At 45.5% G+C, this 15,698-nt stretch overlaps 1 protein-coding gene across 1 annotated transcript; it reads right to left on the reverse strand.

Annotated features, from left to right (window-relative positions):
* Positions 1-1,424: 1,424 nt before the first annotated feature.
* cotl1 (coactosin-like F-actin binding protein 1) lies at positions 1,425-14,207 on the reverse strand. The gene is made up of 4 exons (XM_079252699.1): positions 13,849-14,207; positions 13,180-13,262; positions 3,436-3,593; positions 1,425-3,295 (listed from the first exon to the last, which is right to left on the reverse strand). The coding sequence occupies exons 1-4, from the start codon at positions 13,923-13,925 to the stop codon at positions 3,185-3,187; spliced, it is 429 nt and encodes a 142-aa protein (XP_079108825.1). The 5' UTR covers positions 13,926-14,207; the 3' UTR covers positions 1,425-3,184.
* Between the last annotated feature and the right edge of the window lie 1,491 nt (positions 14,208-15,698).

The raw sequence follows: 15,698 nt of genomic DNA on the forward strand, positions 1-15,698 counted from the left end.
AGGAGTCTGGAACTATGAGTCTGGATCCTGTGGTCTGGAACCAGAGGTCTGGAACCAGGAGTCTGTAACCAGAGGTCTGGAACCTGAGGGCTGGAACCAGGAGTCTGGAACCTGGAGTCTCAAACCTGGAGTCTGGAACCAGAGGTCTGGAACTATGAGTCTGGATCCTGTGGTCTGGAACCAGAGGTCTGGAACCAGGAGTCTGTAACCAGAGGTCTGGAACCTGAGGGCTGGAACCAGGAGTCTGGAACCTGGAGTCTCAAACCTGGAGTCTGGAACCAGAGGTCTGGAACCAGGAGTCTGGAACCTGGAGTCTGGAACCAGGAGTCTGGAACCAGAGGTCTGGAACCAGAGGTCTGGAACCAGAGGGCTGGAGACAGAGGTCTGGAACCAGGAGTCTGGAACCAGAGGTCTGGAACCAGGAGTCTGGAACCTGGAGTCTGAACCAGGAGTCTGGAACCAGAGGTCTGGAATCAGAGGTCTGGAACCAGAGGGTTGGAGCCAGAGGTCTGGAACCAGGAGTCTGGAACCAGAGGTCTGGAACCAGGAGTCTGGAACCTGGAGTCTGGAACCTGGAGTCTGGAACCAGAGGTCTGGAACCAGGAGTCTGGAACTATGAGTCTGGATACTGTGGTCTGGAACCAGAGGTCTGGAACCAGGAGTCTGGAACCAGGGGTCTGGAACTATGAGTCTGGATCCTGTGGTCTGGAACCAGAGGTATGGAACCAGGAGTCTGGAACCAGGGGTCTGGAACCAGAGGTCTGGAACCAGAGGGCTGGAGCCAGGAGTCTGGAACCAGGAGTCTGGAACCAGGAGTCTGGAACCAGGGGTCTGGAACTATGAGTCTGGATCCTGAGGTCTGGAACCAGAATTTATATGAAGCAGCATTTTGATGCAACTTTCAGACGTTGAAACTCTTTATACTTTCTTTTCTCTTTAATCATTTTAATTTGATGATTTTGATTTTTTTCTACTTTCTGATGATTTTTTTTCAGCATCTGTGATGTTTTTAATGTTTAATATAATAATAATATATAAAAAACAGAAAAACGGAAACTCCAGGCGTCTGCAATGCTACATCAGCACAACAAACAACCAGCAAATGCAGGATTTTAGCAGCTTTTCCTTTTTTCATGGAATTATTGCCTTGAATTTTCATGAAAATCCATTTTCCTTGTCAGGCTGGAAACATTTCTGAATGTTTACGTCTGTCCTCATTCCTCCTGTAAGTCCAAGCAAAGGGGAGCGATGCTGAAAACATCTGCTTTGCAAACCAACTTCTTCCCGTCACGTTCGCTTTCATTCTGCAGAAAATTCTCATGTTCACACATAAAAAAAGACACTCTAAAAAGCAGGTTTTGGAAAAACAAAACATCAATTTTTATTTTGAAATGACTGATCTTTTTCTGGAAAATTTTTCTGGAAATATTTGTCACCAATGTTCAAGATAAGATCTTTAAAAAAAAAAAGTCATCTGAGGAAATAAAATTTGATCTAAAAAAAAACAACACAAAGAACAAATGTACAAGAGAAAAAAACTAATTTCTTTATTTTATCTTCTTGGATGGGGGAGGGAGGGTGGAAAGGACAGAAACAGATGCTACAACTGAGAAACGGCTCATCCTGCGATGACGAGCCTCAACCCTCATCCTGTGCCATGTTTAAAAGGACAGCCAATCACAGTGTAGAGTCTACAAGCTCCCATGATGCCCTGCTCTCCACAGGAGGCTGAGCAGCCACACAGCAGGTTACAGTACAAACGTAGACATGCAGAATATGACATGAGACCTAGATGAAAAGACCTCCATTCTCCAACATGAAGGATCAATAACAGTTATCCTCCTCCGTCATCCAATCAGCTACGGACTGGAGGATAGAAGGATCCAATCAGCTCTGCAGCTGGAATCCAAACAGCTATCAGACCGAGACGCGGCAATGAAACGCTGGAAAATGGAGATCTTTCCATCCTGGAGGTCCAGTGCGTCCTGACTACAACAGAAGGGGGATATTTCAGAACATCAAGTCCAGTTTTCTGGACCAACGGTTCTGCAGCCTGAAGGCGACGTCACGTTATTCTACTGCGACGGAGCGGAGATGAAGAAGACAACGAGATGAAGATTCAGTAGAGACCAGGCTGACTGAGAGAGGGCTCAGAGCGGAGACCAGTCTGTCTTCCAGGACACTTAGGAGCCAGGTTTAGACAGGCTCTCTGTGAGGACCGGTTCTCATGCAGGTCCTCCTGCAGAGTTCGAACATTAGCACCAGCTGTCTGCAAGGTGGGGCACTTAAAGACATTCCCTACGATTTACAGGACGAAAAAAGGGGAAGTTTAACCACTTCAACAAACTTCTTCTGCAGTCAACCAGCTTAGCTGAACGGAAAGACTAGAAGTCATCTGACAAAGGCTAAATATCGCACATTTATGCATCAAACACATTTAATTTGCACAAAAGCTAAAGTGTAAAAAACACATCTGCACACAAGGAAGAAAACATGAAAACTAAAGAAAACGAGTTATGATCCAGACGTTCCCTCTGTTCCTGTGCTAAGCTAAGCTCAGCTAGCTAAGATCAGCTAAGCTCACCTCAACTTAATTAAGCAAAGCTCAGCTAAGTTTAGCTCAGCTCAGCTAAGCTAAGCTCAGCTAAGATAAGCTATGCTCAGATAAGATAAACTAAACTCAGTTAAGCTAAACTCAACTAGCTAAAATCAGCTAAGCTCAGTTAAGCTAAACTCAGCTAGCTAAAATCAGCTAAGCTAAGTTAGCTGTGCTAAGCTAAAATCAGCTAGCTAAGCTCAGCTAAGCTAAGCTATCAGCCAGCAGAGATGTAGATCTTTTGGTGTTCTCAGACTAAACGAACAAAGTCTTGATCTTCTACATCCGAGCCGACGTGATCCAAGCAGATCAGAAACTGACTTATTTCTGGATTCTTGCCGACGTTTCAGCTTTCATCCATGAGGGATCAGAATTCAGGAACTGGGTCCAGTTCCGGTTTTGGGATCCATTGCAGACGTGTAACAACAGGAACAGTTTCTGGTCTGAATAAACTCGATTTAAAGGCCTGGAACTGGTGGAAAACAGACTAATCCCACCTCGCCCTCTCCCAGAGAGGTAGCAGCTCTGCCCCAATACTCCCCACCCCCATCCGGATCCCCGCCGCTTCCGGCGGATCGTGGCACCGCTCTACTCGGCCTGGGCGTCGTAGTTGGCTCCGCCAGCCTTCTTCAGCTCCATTCGGATGTAGTCCTCGTCCAGTTCCCGGGGGTCGCTGATCATGAACTCCTTGGCGAAATTCTGCAAACACAAGACGAATGTTGGGGGGGGGGGTTAGCATGGAAACCAGAAGTAAACATCACCTGTATTATTGTTCATCGTTAATGTTCAGGTTCTGCATGGTTCTGTATAGTTCTAGGAAGTTCTACAACGGCGCTGACCTGCACCACATCCTTCACCAGCGTCTTGTCGGTGCTGATCTTGGCCCGTTGCAGCCCACTGACGTTCTCGCCAATCCAGGTGATGAGGGTGAACTTGGCTCGCTTGCTCATCGCATCTCCCGTCGTGATTCTGACGAAGCCGAATAAACGAGCGTCGTCTGGGGGGAGACAGACAAACAGACCTGATGGTGGTTCTGGATCGGATCAGATGAGCTCACAGAGGAAACAGTAAAAACCAAACCAGAACCAGACCGCGGGTTGCAGCAGGACGGAAACATGAAACAGTTCCTGGAGTTTTACGTTTTCCTTCGTCGTCTAACAGAAAACCCAAAGAGAAAGAGCCAGCTGGTCCACACCGGTCAAAACCGGTCCAAACTGGTCCAAACTGGTCTAAACTGGTCCAAACTGGGTCAAACTGGTCCAAACTGGTCCAAACTGGGTCAAACTGGGCCCAAGTGGAGACTTTGAACAAACTGTAACCTCTTTCATTTTCCACATATTAATAAACCTGGTATTAGCTGCCGTTGCTATGGAGACAGTCTTCATCTCTGGAGCTCCATTTCTGCTTCCTTACGTACATAAATGTGGACGTCCATTGCAAACGTCAAACGTGTCTGTCCACGTGCATTCATGTGTTGCCATGGTTACTTAGTCAGCTCATCCACTAGTGGGCAGTGCTGAGCTCACTTTCGCATTATGACGCCAGTTCACAACGTTTTTGTTATTTTCTTCTTCAGGTGCTTTTTTTTTCTCTGTTTCTGTATAATTCTACAAACTTTCCTGATTGGTTAGAAAAGGAACTAATTAGCATAAGTTCTTTCAGAATAAAAGTTTCAGTCAGTTTAAAAAAAAAGAGGAGAAGTCCAGAAACCTGGACTTTGCTTTGTAATTAAAATTCCTCATGCTGCCGATGCAGCGTTCAGGTTAATCCGCTTGGAGAAAAGCTGCAAATGTTATTCATCAGCGATGCGATCAGAATTCAGACGTACATGTTCCCACACTGAGACACTGTGTGTGGAAACAACAAGGAAGTTTCTGCAGTGAAGCTTTCAGAGCGAGCAGGACGCATTCAGGTCAGCAGGCTCCATGAGTCAGTCGCCACGCCTGCAACAATACATCTGCTGCTGCCTTCGTCTCCGACTGTCAGAGATTTCACAACAACACCGACTGGATTCAGTCCAGACGGTGGACTGAATCCAGTCAAGGAAAAATGGGAAATCTGCCTTTTCCGTTTCCAACTTCATCTCAGATAAAATGCCTCTGCTGATTCATTCATTCCTTTTCCTAACCGCTTATCCAATTCAGGGTAGCGGGGAGCTGGAGCCTATCCAGCAGGCTTTGGGCGAAAGGCGGAGAACACCCTGGACAGCTCGCCAGTCCATCGCAGGGACGCATCTGTTGATTCATAAAACTAGAAGGTTTCTGTACATGGCAGATAATAAAAGAAAGAAAAGGTGATAAAAGAATAAATTATGAAAACGGAAAATAATCCTTTATTGCAGCTCAAGCCAGTGTGAAGGTTCCTGCAGAACCAACATGCTGAAGTGATCTAGAACGCCGGTTCCATGCAGTACTGGGTACTTTCTCAGCCCAGTTCCTCCAGAACCTGAAGCAGGACTTTTACTTCCGTCATGGTCCAGGTTACAGACGTGGGTTTGTGTTCCACACGGGGGTCCGGGTTCCACACATGGGTCTGGGTTCCACACGTGGGTTCGGGTTCCACACGTGGGTCCGGGTTCCACACGGGGATCCGGGTTCCACACGGGGATCCGGGTTCCACACGTGGGTCCGGGTTCCACACGTGGGTCCGGGTTCCACACGGGGATCCGGGTTCCACACGTGGGTCCGGGTTCCACACGTAGGTCCATGCGGCCTCCAGACGGCCTGATATAATAGAAATGCCACATTTTCTTTGTTTTTGCACAAGAAAATATCAAACATTTCTTGATTTTATTAAATGTAAACATGTATAAAATGTTAAATATATGGAGGAACTAAGCTGTTTATTTTTTATTTTAAGAACTTTAGAACTAAATGTTTCATGAACTTCTTATTTTGTGTACATACGTGACGAAGTTGTTTATCGCAGCTTCCAGATCGGCATGAATTTGTCAAACCAGAAAGATTTCATTCCAGAAAGATCCAGAATTTCGCATGATGATCAGAGGAACGTTCCTGCTGCTCTTTCAAAATGGACATACGTGCACGTTTCCACACGCGTGTAGGGAACCAGACCCGCAGGACTGACTCGCCTTATCATACAAACTGAAGTCACATCTGTTCTCATGCACGCCTGGAGTTCCTCCAAATACCCCTGCAGGGCCACATGCACAGGCGTGCATGTGCAGGCGTGATGTGCATGTTCAGACATGCAGGTGCACGTGCAGAGGTCCTTGGACAAATAAGGTGCCTCGTCATCATCAGGCTACATTTTCACCTTTTAATTCTCAGCTGTGTCTGAACTCGTGTGAAATCCTGCATTTATTCCTCTGAGTTTGTTCTGGTTTCTGCAGACTCCTGGAGGAGTCCAGGTCCTCCAACGGAGCTGCTCCTCGCCTCCAACGGAGCTGCTCCACGCCTCATCCAGACGTCCAGTTTGGGACTGACTGGTCCATTTCTCCTTTCTACAGATGTTTTTATGTGTTTTACTTCGTCTACTTCTCTGTAAAACTGACCTAAGAAGGTGTTTATGCAGGTAAGTTATAATCTTCCAGGTGACTGACAGAAACTCTGAATGCCGTCTGAGCTGCAGGGCAAAGATCCTCGGTTCTGTCCTCACACAGGATTTCTGCTGGAAATCCATCTCAGATCAATCACAAGGTCAAAGAGTGAAAAGACGAGGCAGAATATTGATCTAAAGTCAGATTTCTGGTTGATTTTTACCTCTGCAGCATCACCCCAGACCCGACAGCAGGAACTAATTCCCTGTTGACTCGGATCAACACGTAGTTAGCTTGACAACAAGGCCCGAGTCGGGTCTGTTGCAGCAGGGAAACTTCTAAAAACCTGCAGGACTGAACCAGGGCCGAACATCCCTGAGACTGAGAGCTTCTCACGCCGACCAGATGTTATTTTCTCCTGATTTCCTGTTTGTTAAGTCTGTGGTGACACCAAGCGGTAAAGATCCGGGATGAGACGAAGCAAACAGCGGCGTTTTAACACGAAGCTGACCAGAAGGAAACAGAACGGCAGCGATCAGATTTTTCCAACGCGAAGCATAACTTCGGCCTTCTTTTGCTTCTGGTTTGTTGAATCGTGCTCAGAGCCAGATGTTTTTTGGAATCTTTGCTTTCTGTCGTCCCTTCTGCCAGGTGGACATCAGGATCAAGAATTTGTTTACATATATTCTAGACTCTTTTAACGTTGTTTTATTTATTTCTTAATTGTTTAAACTGCTTTTTGGTGACTTGATTTTAGTCGAGATCCTGGACTTACTGTGGACACCAAACATGTCCATATTTACGTTACTGACTGACACTTGGAAACTGGTTTCGTCTCAGAGCACCTGCAGGCTTTGGGATGGAAGAAGTTAATTATCTGGAATTTTTAATGAATACTTTCATTGTTACAGTAAGAGAATCTCATGGAAACAGCAACAATGTTACTGGGAGTAAACTGGAACAGCTGGGATTCGCCCTGCAGACAAATTCTTCTTTATTTTTCTGGATTCTTCCTGAAAACTGGAAAATTGTGTTTAATCATTGGCTTTCTTAGAGATGAAGAGGTTAAAAATCACATCTAACATTAGCAGCAACTGCTAAGACCGCGGGCTCAGACAGCAGCTAATGCTAGGACTACAGATACATTAGCAACTAACGCTAAGAAGGTGAACTCTCACATTAGCAGCTAACGCTAACAAGGTAGACTCTCACATTAGCAGCTAACGCTAACAAGGTAGACTCTCACATTAGCAGCTAACGCTAACAAGGTGGACTCTCACATTAGCAGCTAACGCTAAGATGGTGGACTCTCATATTAGCAGCTACTGCTAAGATCGCGAGATCAGACAGCAGCTAATAATAAGACCACAGATTCTCACATTAGCAGCTGACGCCAAGACGGTCAACTGTCTCATTAGCAGCTAATGCTAAGATCATGGACTCTGAAATTAGCAGCTAATGCTAAAATGGTGGACTCTCACATTAGCAGCTAGCGCTAAGATGGTGGACTCTCACTTTAGCAGCTAGCGCTAAGATGGTGAGCTCTCACATTAGCAGCTAGCGCTAAGAAGGTGGAGTCTCACATTAGCAGCTAATGCTATTATGGTGGACTCGCACATTAGCAGCTACTGCTAAGACCACGAGATCAGACAGCAGCTAATACTAGGACCAGAGATTCTCACATTAGCAACTAACGCTAAGATAGTGAACTCTAACATTAGCAGCTGACGCTAAGACGGTGAACTGTCTCATTAGCAGCTAATCCTAAAATCGTGGACTCTGAAATTAGCAGCTAATGCTAAAATGGTGGACTCTCACATTAGCAGCTAGCGCTAAGATGGTGGACTCTCACATTAGCAGCTAACGCTAAGATGGTGGACTCTTACATTAGCAGCTGACGCTAAGATGGTGAACTGTCTCATCAGCAGCTAATGCTAAGATGCGTACAACCTTGGAGAATGTTGCTCCCCTAAAGAAGAAGAAATTAGGTAAAATTATGAAGGCTCCCTGGTGTAATTCCCAGCTTCGAGCTCTAAAACAGGCGTCAAGGCGTTTGGAAAACAGATGGCGTTCATCAGGACTAGAGGAGTCTCACTTAACCTGGAAAGAAAGTTTAATTGTATACAAAAAAGCCTTACGTACGGCAAGAACAGCTTATTATTCATCATTGATAGAGGAAAACAAAAACAACCCTCGGTTTCTTTTCAGCACTGTAGCTAGGCTTACTAGGAACCGGAGCGCTGTGGAGCCATGTATTCCTTTCTCACTTAGCTGTGATGATTTCATGTATTTTTTCAGGAACTTGAGGAAATTGATACTATCAGAGATCAAATCCACAATATTCTTCCTTCTACTTATAATGTTGAGCCTGTTGTGGTCTCCGAAGCATCCTTAGAACCAGGATCTGACTTGTGTCTAAATAGTTTCTGTCCTGTCCAACCCTCTGAATTAACTAAAATAATAGCTTCATCTAAACCATCCACCTGTATCTTAGACCCTCTCCCAACGAGCCTCTTTAAGGACATTTTCCCTTTAATTAATACATCACTACTAAATCTTATCAATATGTCTTTAGTGACAGGATATGTACCACAATCATTTAAAACTGCTGTAATCAAGCCTTTACTTAAAAAGCAATCTCTGGATCCAGAGGTGATAGCAAATTATAGACCTATATCTAATCTCCCGTTTATGTCCAAAATTCTGGAGAAAATAGTTTCCGCTCAGCTACATGCCCACCTGAGCAGAAATAATTTATTTGAAGAGTTCCAGTCAGGATTTAGAGCTCATCATAGCACTGAGACAGCATTGGTGAAAGTTACTAATGACCTTCTTATGGCCTCAGACAAAGGACTTGTGTCCGTACTTATCTTGCTTGATCTTAGTGCTGCATTTGATACAGTCGATCATAACATTCTGTTACAAAGACTAGAACAGGTGATTGGAATTACAGGTACAGCGTTAAGCTGGTTTAAATCATATTTATCTGATAGACTTCAGTTTGTTCATGTAAATGACAAGTCCTCCTGACAAACTACAGTAAGTCATGGAGTTCCTCAAGGTTCTGTACTTGGACCAATACTCTTCACGCTATATATGCTCCCTTTAGGCAAAATTATTAGACAGCATGGAATAAACTTTCATTGTTATGCAGATGATACTCAACTATACTTATCCTTTAAACCAGATGAAACAAATCAGCCCAATAGGCTACAAAATTGTCTCATAGAGATAAAGACTTGGATGTCTAGAAATTTTCTCCTCTTAAACTCAGATAAGACTGAAGTAATTCTCGTTGGATCTGGAAAACTCAGAGCTAAATTTCCCGGTTTTGTAATGAACCTGGATGGCATTACTTTAGCTTCCAGTGCTACAGTGAGAAACCTTGGAGTAATATTTGACCCTGACCTGTCCTTTGGTCCACATATTAAGCAGGTTACTAAAACAGCCTTCTTTCATTTACGTAATATAGCCAAAATTAGGGACATTCTGTCTCAGAGTGATGCAGAAAAACTGGTTCACGCTTTTGTTACTTCGAGACTAGATTACTGTAACTCTCTATTACTGGGCTGTCCTAAATATGCCCTGAAAAGCCTTCAGCTGATCCAGAATTCTGCAGCCAGAGTCCTGACCAGAACCAGCAGGAGAGATCATATTTCTCCAGTTTCAGCCTCTCTTCATTGGCTGCCTGTTGAATCTAGAATAGAATTTAAAATCCTTCTCTTTACATATAAAGCCCTCCACAACCAGGCACCACTATATATCAAAGACCTCATAGTTCCTTATATACCAAGCAGAGTACTTCGTTCGCAGACTGCAGGCTTACTTGTGGTTCCTAGAGTCTCAAAGAGCCGAGCAGGAGGCAGAGCCTTTGGTTATCAGGCCCCTCTCTTATGGAATAAGCTCCCAGTTAGTGTTAGGGAAGCAGACACCCTCCCCACCTTTAAGACTAGGCTGAAGACTTATCTTTTTGATAAGTCCTATAGCTAGGGATGGTTAGCATCCCTTAGTTATGCTGCTATAGGTTTAGACTGCTGAGGGACATTTCCTGATACACTGAGCTTCTTTCTCTTTATCTCTCTCTTTTATCCCCCCCCATAACAGTGTTGCATCATTAACATGTATGTCTCCTGTCTCAGCAGGTCTCCCTGGCCGGGAGTAGCAGTTCCTGTTGTCTGTTGTCTTTCTGTCCTCTTCCCCCCACACAGCAGAGGCAGATGGCTGCCTGTCCTTGAGCCGGGTTCTGCCGGAGGTTTCCTTCCTGTTAAAAGGGAGTTTTTTCCTTCCCACTGTCGCCAGTGTGCTTGCTCAGGATGGGAGATTGAGTTGGACTCAACTCAATCTATTGATTTCCTTATATAGGCTGTTATGAATTGGCCTTCATTATGTTTTCCCCTCTGTCTGTAAAGCGTCTTGAGATGGCATTGCCGTGATTTGACACTATATGAATAAAGTTGAATTGAATTGAACTGAATTGGTTGACTCTGACATTAGCAGCTAATGCTAAAATGGTGGACTCTCACATTAGCAGCAAGCGCTAAGACGGGTACTCTCACATTAGCAGCTAGCGCTAAGATGGTGGACTCTCACATTAGCAGCTAGCGCTAAGATGGTGAACTCTCACATTAGCAGCTAGCGCTAAGATGGTGAACTCTCACATTAGCAGCTAACGCTAAGATGGTGGACTCTCACATTAGCAGCTAACGCTAAGATGGTGAACTCTCACATTAGCAGCTAGCGCTAAGAAGGTGGACTCTCACATTAGCAGCTAACGCTAAGATGGTGAACTCTCACAATAGCAGCTAGCGCTAAGATGATGGGCTCTGACCAAGCAACAACCTCCAGCAGTTAAAAGTGAAGTCAATCCCCATAAACTTCCACATTAAAAAGAAATAAAGATGTTTACAGCCTCCAAAAAAAAAAAAAAAAAGTTAGCTTCGATAGGTCAACTTTACCTTCATGACAACGGAGGGGGTGGGGTGGGGGGCTGTGGGTTAATAGTCAGCCGGTTACAATTTTAATCTTGAAATTTGACATGATTATGAGCACGTCCTTTTGATTGACAGGTATCGGATATCCTTTAACTCCAACTATTTCCCCACTTTTGCTTTTTCCCAGAATGATGCCGCTGAGATGGCGATGTGGGGACCTCCCACCCAGCTTCACTTCCGCTCTTCAGAAACTTAGGAGTGACGTCACAAAGGCTTTGCCCATCTTTTATCTGCAGTCTATGCTCACATTAGCAGCTAACGTTAGGACCTCAGACCGCAGATAACGATGCACCCGGTCAGAACACAGATCAATCCGTCACTACTTATTACATCACCTGGGACATACCTGGTCTCTCTGAGGTATTTGTTCACCCATTCATGTCATAGTTTCCCTCCGTCAGTGTTCGAGCTGCCAAAGAGGAACAAGCACCAACAAAACTCTTCGTCTCACCCACTTCCTCCTTCATGTTCCCTTTGAAGCCATGCTGACTCTGCAGCTAACCCCCCACCAGTCGCTGCAGAGGAAACGCTGGCAGTGACACGGCAAAAAGAAAGATGTGCCTGAAGCGGTGTAATTTTACCGGATTAGAGGCCGAAGGTGCAGCTCTTCATGTCACCTGATCAGGATTCACCTGCACTGTTCATGTCATGACTAAACGTTTCCCACCTGCTGGTTCATTTATCAGAGGAACTTTATGGGCGACAATGTGCACACATGCAATAAAACAGTCAAACCCGACTTTACTATTAAATCGAGGATTACTTGTGTGTCATCTCAGCCTGCCGTGATCTATCGACGTATTGATCCATCTGATGTCTGACATTGAAATATCTCCAAACAAAATGGGGAAATGCATCAACAAAAAGTAATAAACTGCATTTATTTTAATGGGATCGCAATCGATAGGTTTCAGTTTGTAATACTTGGTAATAATCTGTTTTATCTCTGTATGAATACGTATCGAACTGGGTTAAAAAGTCTCACATTAGCAGCTAACGCTAACACCACAGGCTCTGACAACAGACTGCATATAAAAGATGGGCGGAGCCTCCGTGACGTCACTCGTAGGTTTCTGAAGAGTTGAATTGAAGCTCGGTGGGCGGTTCCTACCATCACCATCTTGGCAGGGGCATGCGCGTCATCTCACCCGGAAAATACAAATATGGGCAAAGAGGTGGAGCTGAGAGGGGGGCTGTGAGCGTCATGGTGGATGATTGACATCGAGCGAACTCCGAGCTTTCTGTATCTAAGAGCTAACCGAGCTAACAGGAGCTAACCGAGCTAACAGGAGCTAACATGAGCTAACCAGCTAACATGAGCTAACCAGCTAACGGTAGTAAGCAGCTAAAGCTAAGTCACGCTTTTAAGCGTCTAAAAACCGCGGTTGTTCTACGTTCCTCCTTCTTGCAGCAGGAGATCGGGTACCTGTCAATCAAAAGGACACGCCCCTAAAAATACTGAATTTTGAGATCAAATTACTTCCAACCATATCTGGAATATTTCTGAAGTGTTCTGAGAACATCTTGTGTGCATTGTTGCCTGAATATCTGTAAATGAACTGATGGATGCGGGGTGTCATTGATGATCCTGCTGTAAGTGTCTGGAAGTGACCTGGTGGTGACCTGTGCTGATAAAGCCGGGCGGAACTGGACCTCCTTGTGTCTCACACAGGTGGTGTCTCAGCTCTCAGTGTGGTAAAAAGTTAAAGATAAATACTCTGATCGATCAGTCTGAATCAGCTCCTTCTCCAATCACAGCAGAGAAACGACTTCATGTCTAAAAAAGGAAAACAAGCCCAAAGATGAGCAGGAAGCAATGCGCGAGGAGGAGGGCGCTGTGAAGCACCCCCAGCAGACCTCCAGCAGACCCCCACTAGACCCTCAGCAGACCCCCAGCAGACCCCCAGCAGACCCCCAGCAGACCCCCAGCAGACCCCCAGCATCTCACAGCTACACAACAAAGCTGAAAGTCTCCACAAAGTGCTGAGCTGCACGTGAAGCCCGGAAACAGCCAGATTATCCGGCCGGAGGCCGGCGGGCGACAGTCCCGACCTGAGCCGAGCCGAGACAGGCAGAAGAAGAACAGCTCTTACCTGTGCACAGTTGCTTGAAGTCCGCGTACTCGGTCCCCTGTCCCGCGGGCACGATGGTCGAACCCTCGTACTTGAAGGCGGTCCTGGAGGAAGCACACTGCGTTATTACCATACAGTCTGCGTTATTACACGTCTCACCAGGCGGCTCTGCGTGCACGAGCCCCTAAAGCGCCCGTGCACGCCTCAGCTGTGCGTCAGCCATGTGTAAATGTCCCCACAGTGAGGTTCTCCTCTCTGAATACAGGACAAAGGAAATTACTTCCAGCCTGCTGGGCCTCGGAGCCGCGCGCGGCGAGGCCGTCCACCGCGCGCGGGGGCGCGTGCCCCGGTTCTGGCCGCTTTCACTGCAGGTTCGCCCAGAGTCAAACTGGTCGCGTCCGCGCGCTTCCAGAGCGAGCAGGTGCAACTCTGCGCCTGAAGTTAGCGCATCTAAAACCAGAATCACGCAGATCGATCTGATCAGTTATCGATCAGCATCCCGCGGATCCACGTTTTCCTCCATCCATTCATCAATAAACACGTCCGTGGACAAATTCACTGCTGCTCGTGTCTCGCGCGTGGGCTTGTGTGGATGAGGGGACCGGGACCGGGACCGGGACTCGGACCCGGACCCGGACCCAGACCTGGACCCGGACCCGGACGCGGACCCGGACCAGGGGAAACCCTTACCAGTTGGTCTCCGTGTTGTCATCTCGGACCTGGTTGTAAGCTTCTCTGCAAGCCTCCTTATCGATGGTGGTGGCCATGATCCGGGTGGTCGGGCGTCCGCGGGTCTGAAGTGGCTGCTGGGCGGTGAGGAAGACTCGGTGGTGAGGAAGACTCGGCGGTGAGGAAGACTCGGTGGTGAGGAAGCAGCAAAGTTGAAGGTCTGGACCTGGTCTGGACGTGGATCCGGGACTTCAGCGCGAGGACACGAGTGCGCGTGAAGAAGCTCGTTTCATTTCCTGGATGTCTCCACTTTATGGGCGTTGGTGCTGTTAGTCAATCAGGTTCCCAGCAGACAACACCAGCTTCCACCTCGTCCTGAGGTCTGTCAAGTCCAACACAAGGAGTCCTTTCTGCTTCCGGAAAGTCTTTTCAGAATAACAGTCTTTCTGTCAGGTGGAAACGAAAAGAACTTTTTCTTTTCGTTCTGACTTCAGACATGCGACTTGAGTTTGCATGATGAGGCAGTATTCGTGGAAATGTACACGAATGTACATTTAAAATAAAACTAGAATAATTCAAATTTAACACATGTGCATAAAATAGAAAATAGTTGAAAACTTTATATATGTAGAAAAAAATATATCTGATATTTATAAAATAATTTAATACTTCTAAAGGTGATGTAATGTGTTTAATAAATACATTAAATTGCTTAATTTATTGATCAATAAAACAATAAAATAAAAAAAACTTTACATTTAAAATATATTCAATAAAAATATAAAATGGATCAGGGCTGCACGGTGGAATAGTGGTTCGCACAGCAAGAAGGTCGCTGGTCTGATCCTCAGCTGGGCAAGGCTTGGACAGTGGCCTTTCTGTGTGGAGTCTGCATGTTCTCCCCGTGTGTGCATGGGTTCTCTTCGGGTTCTCCGGCTTCCTCCCACCATCCAAAGACATGCGTGTTAGGTTAATTGGTCACTCTAAATTGCCCCTGGGAGTGAGTGTGAGCGTGAGTGGTTGTTTGTCTCCGTGTGTCCCTGCGATGGACTGGCGAGATGTCCAGGGTGTACCCTGCCTTTCACCCACAGCCTGCTGGGATAGGCTCCAGCTTCCCCGCCATCCTTCATCAGACTAAGAGGTTAGGATGATGAAGGAATAAAATGGATCACATTTTATATGTGGAATATATGCAAACAATATTTTAAAAAGGAAGTAAATTTTAAAAGCTAAATATTGTTAAAACTTTATTTTTATCCAGAAATGTCAGGTTGTTTGTGGTATTTTTTAAAAAGACTTGGTAAATACATACTTGTCCTTCTTTGTACTGAAACAAAGAAAAAATGTGGCATTTTTATTATTTCTATGTTATTATGATGTTGTTTTCCCGGTCCGACCGTCTGGAGGTCACATTGTTCTGCATGTGGAACCTGGACCAGGATGGAAATGAAACTCCTGCAGCAGGTTTAGGGGGAACTGGGCTGCAGGGTTACATCCTTCTAATGATGGGAAAAGGTTGAACATCGCCGCCACAGCACAGTCGGTCCTTCAGACAAGTGGTTGATGATTTATTTGTAAGAATGGAAGGGAAAGTCAACACACTTTACTTTGTTTTTTTATCCAGATAACTAAACTTATTTCTTCCCTCAATGGCTCCAAATCAACTGTAACAAACAAATACAGGAACAGATGCACAAAACGTACACGTCGATCAAGCTAAAGCAGTTTCTCACCCAACACCTCATAATTCACCAGGAAACATGACTTTCTGTCTAAAGCACTCAAAATGTTTCTTAAATGTAAATTACAAAAAGTCATCTCATTGTAACTTACGAATTAGTACAAGAAGAAGAAACAACTTCCTGCTATAA

Source organism: Telmatherina bonti (genome assembly GCF_933228915.1).
Source record: "Telmatherina bonti genome assembly, chromosome: 2".
Taxonomy (NCBI): Eukaryota; Metazoa; Chordata; class Actinopteri; order Atheriniformes; family Telmatherinidae; genus Telmatherina; species Telmatherina bonti.

Bases quoted from the DNA above. Each gene is read 5' to 3' on its own strand.
- cotl1 (XM_079252699.1), bottom strand. From the start codon at position 13,925: ATGGCCACCACCATCGATAAGGAGGCTTGCAGAGAAGCTTACAACCAG. The intron at 13,263-13,848 runs GTAAGGGTTTCC...TGCTTCCTCCAG, and splicing joins GACAACACGGAGACCAACTG to GACCGCCTTCAAGTACGAGG. The intron at 3,296-3,435 runs GTCAGCGCCGTT...TTGTGTTTGCAG, and splicing joins TGGTGAAGGATGTGGTGCAG to AATTTCGCCAAGGAGTTCAT.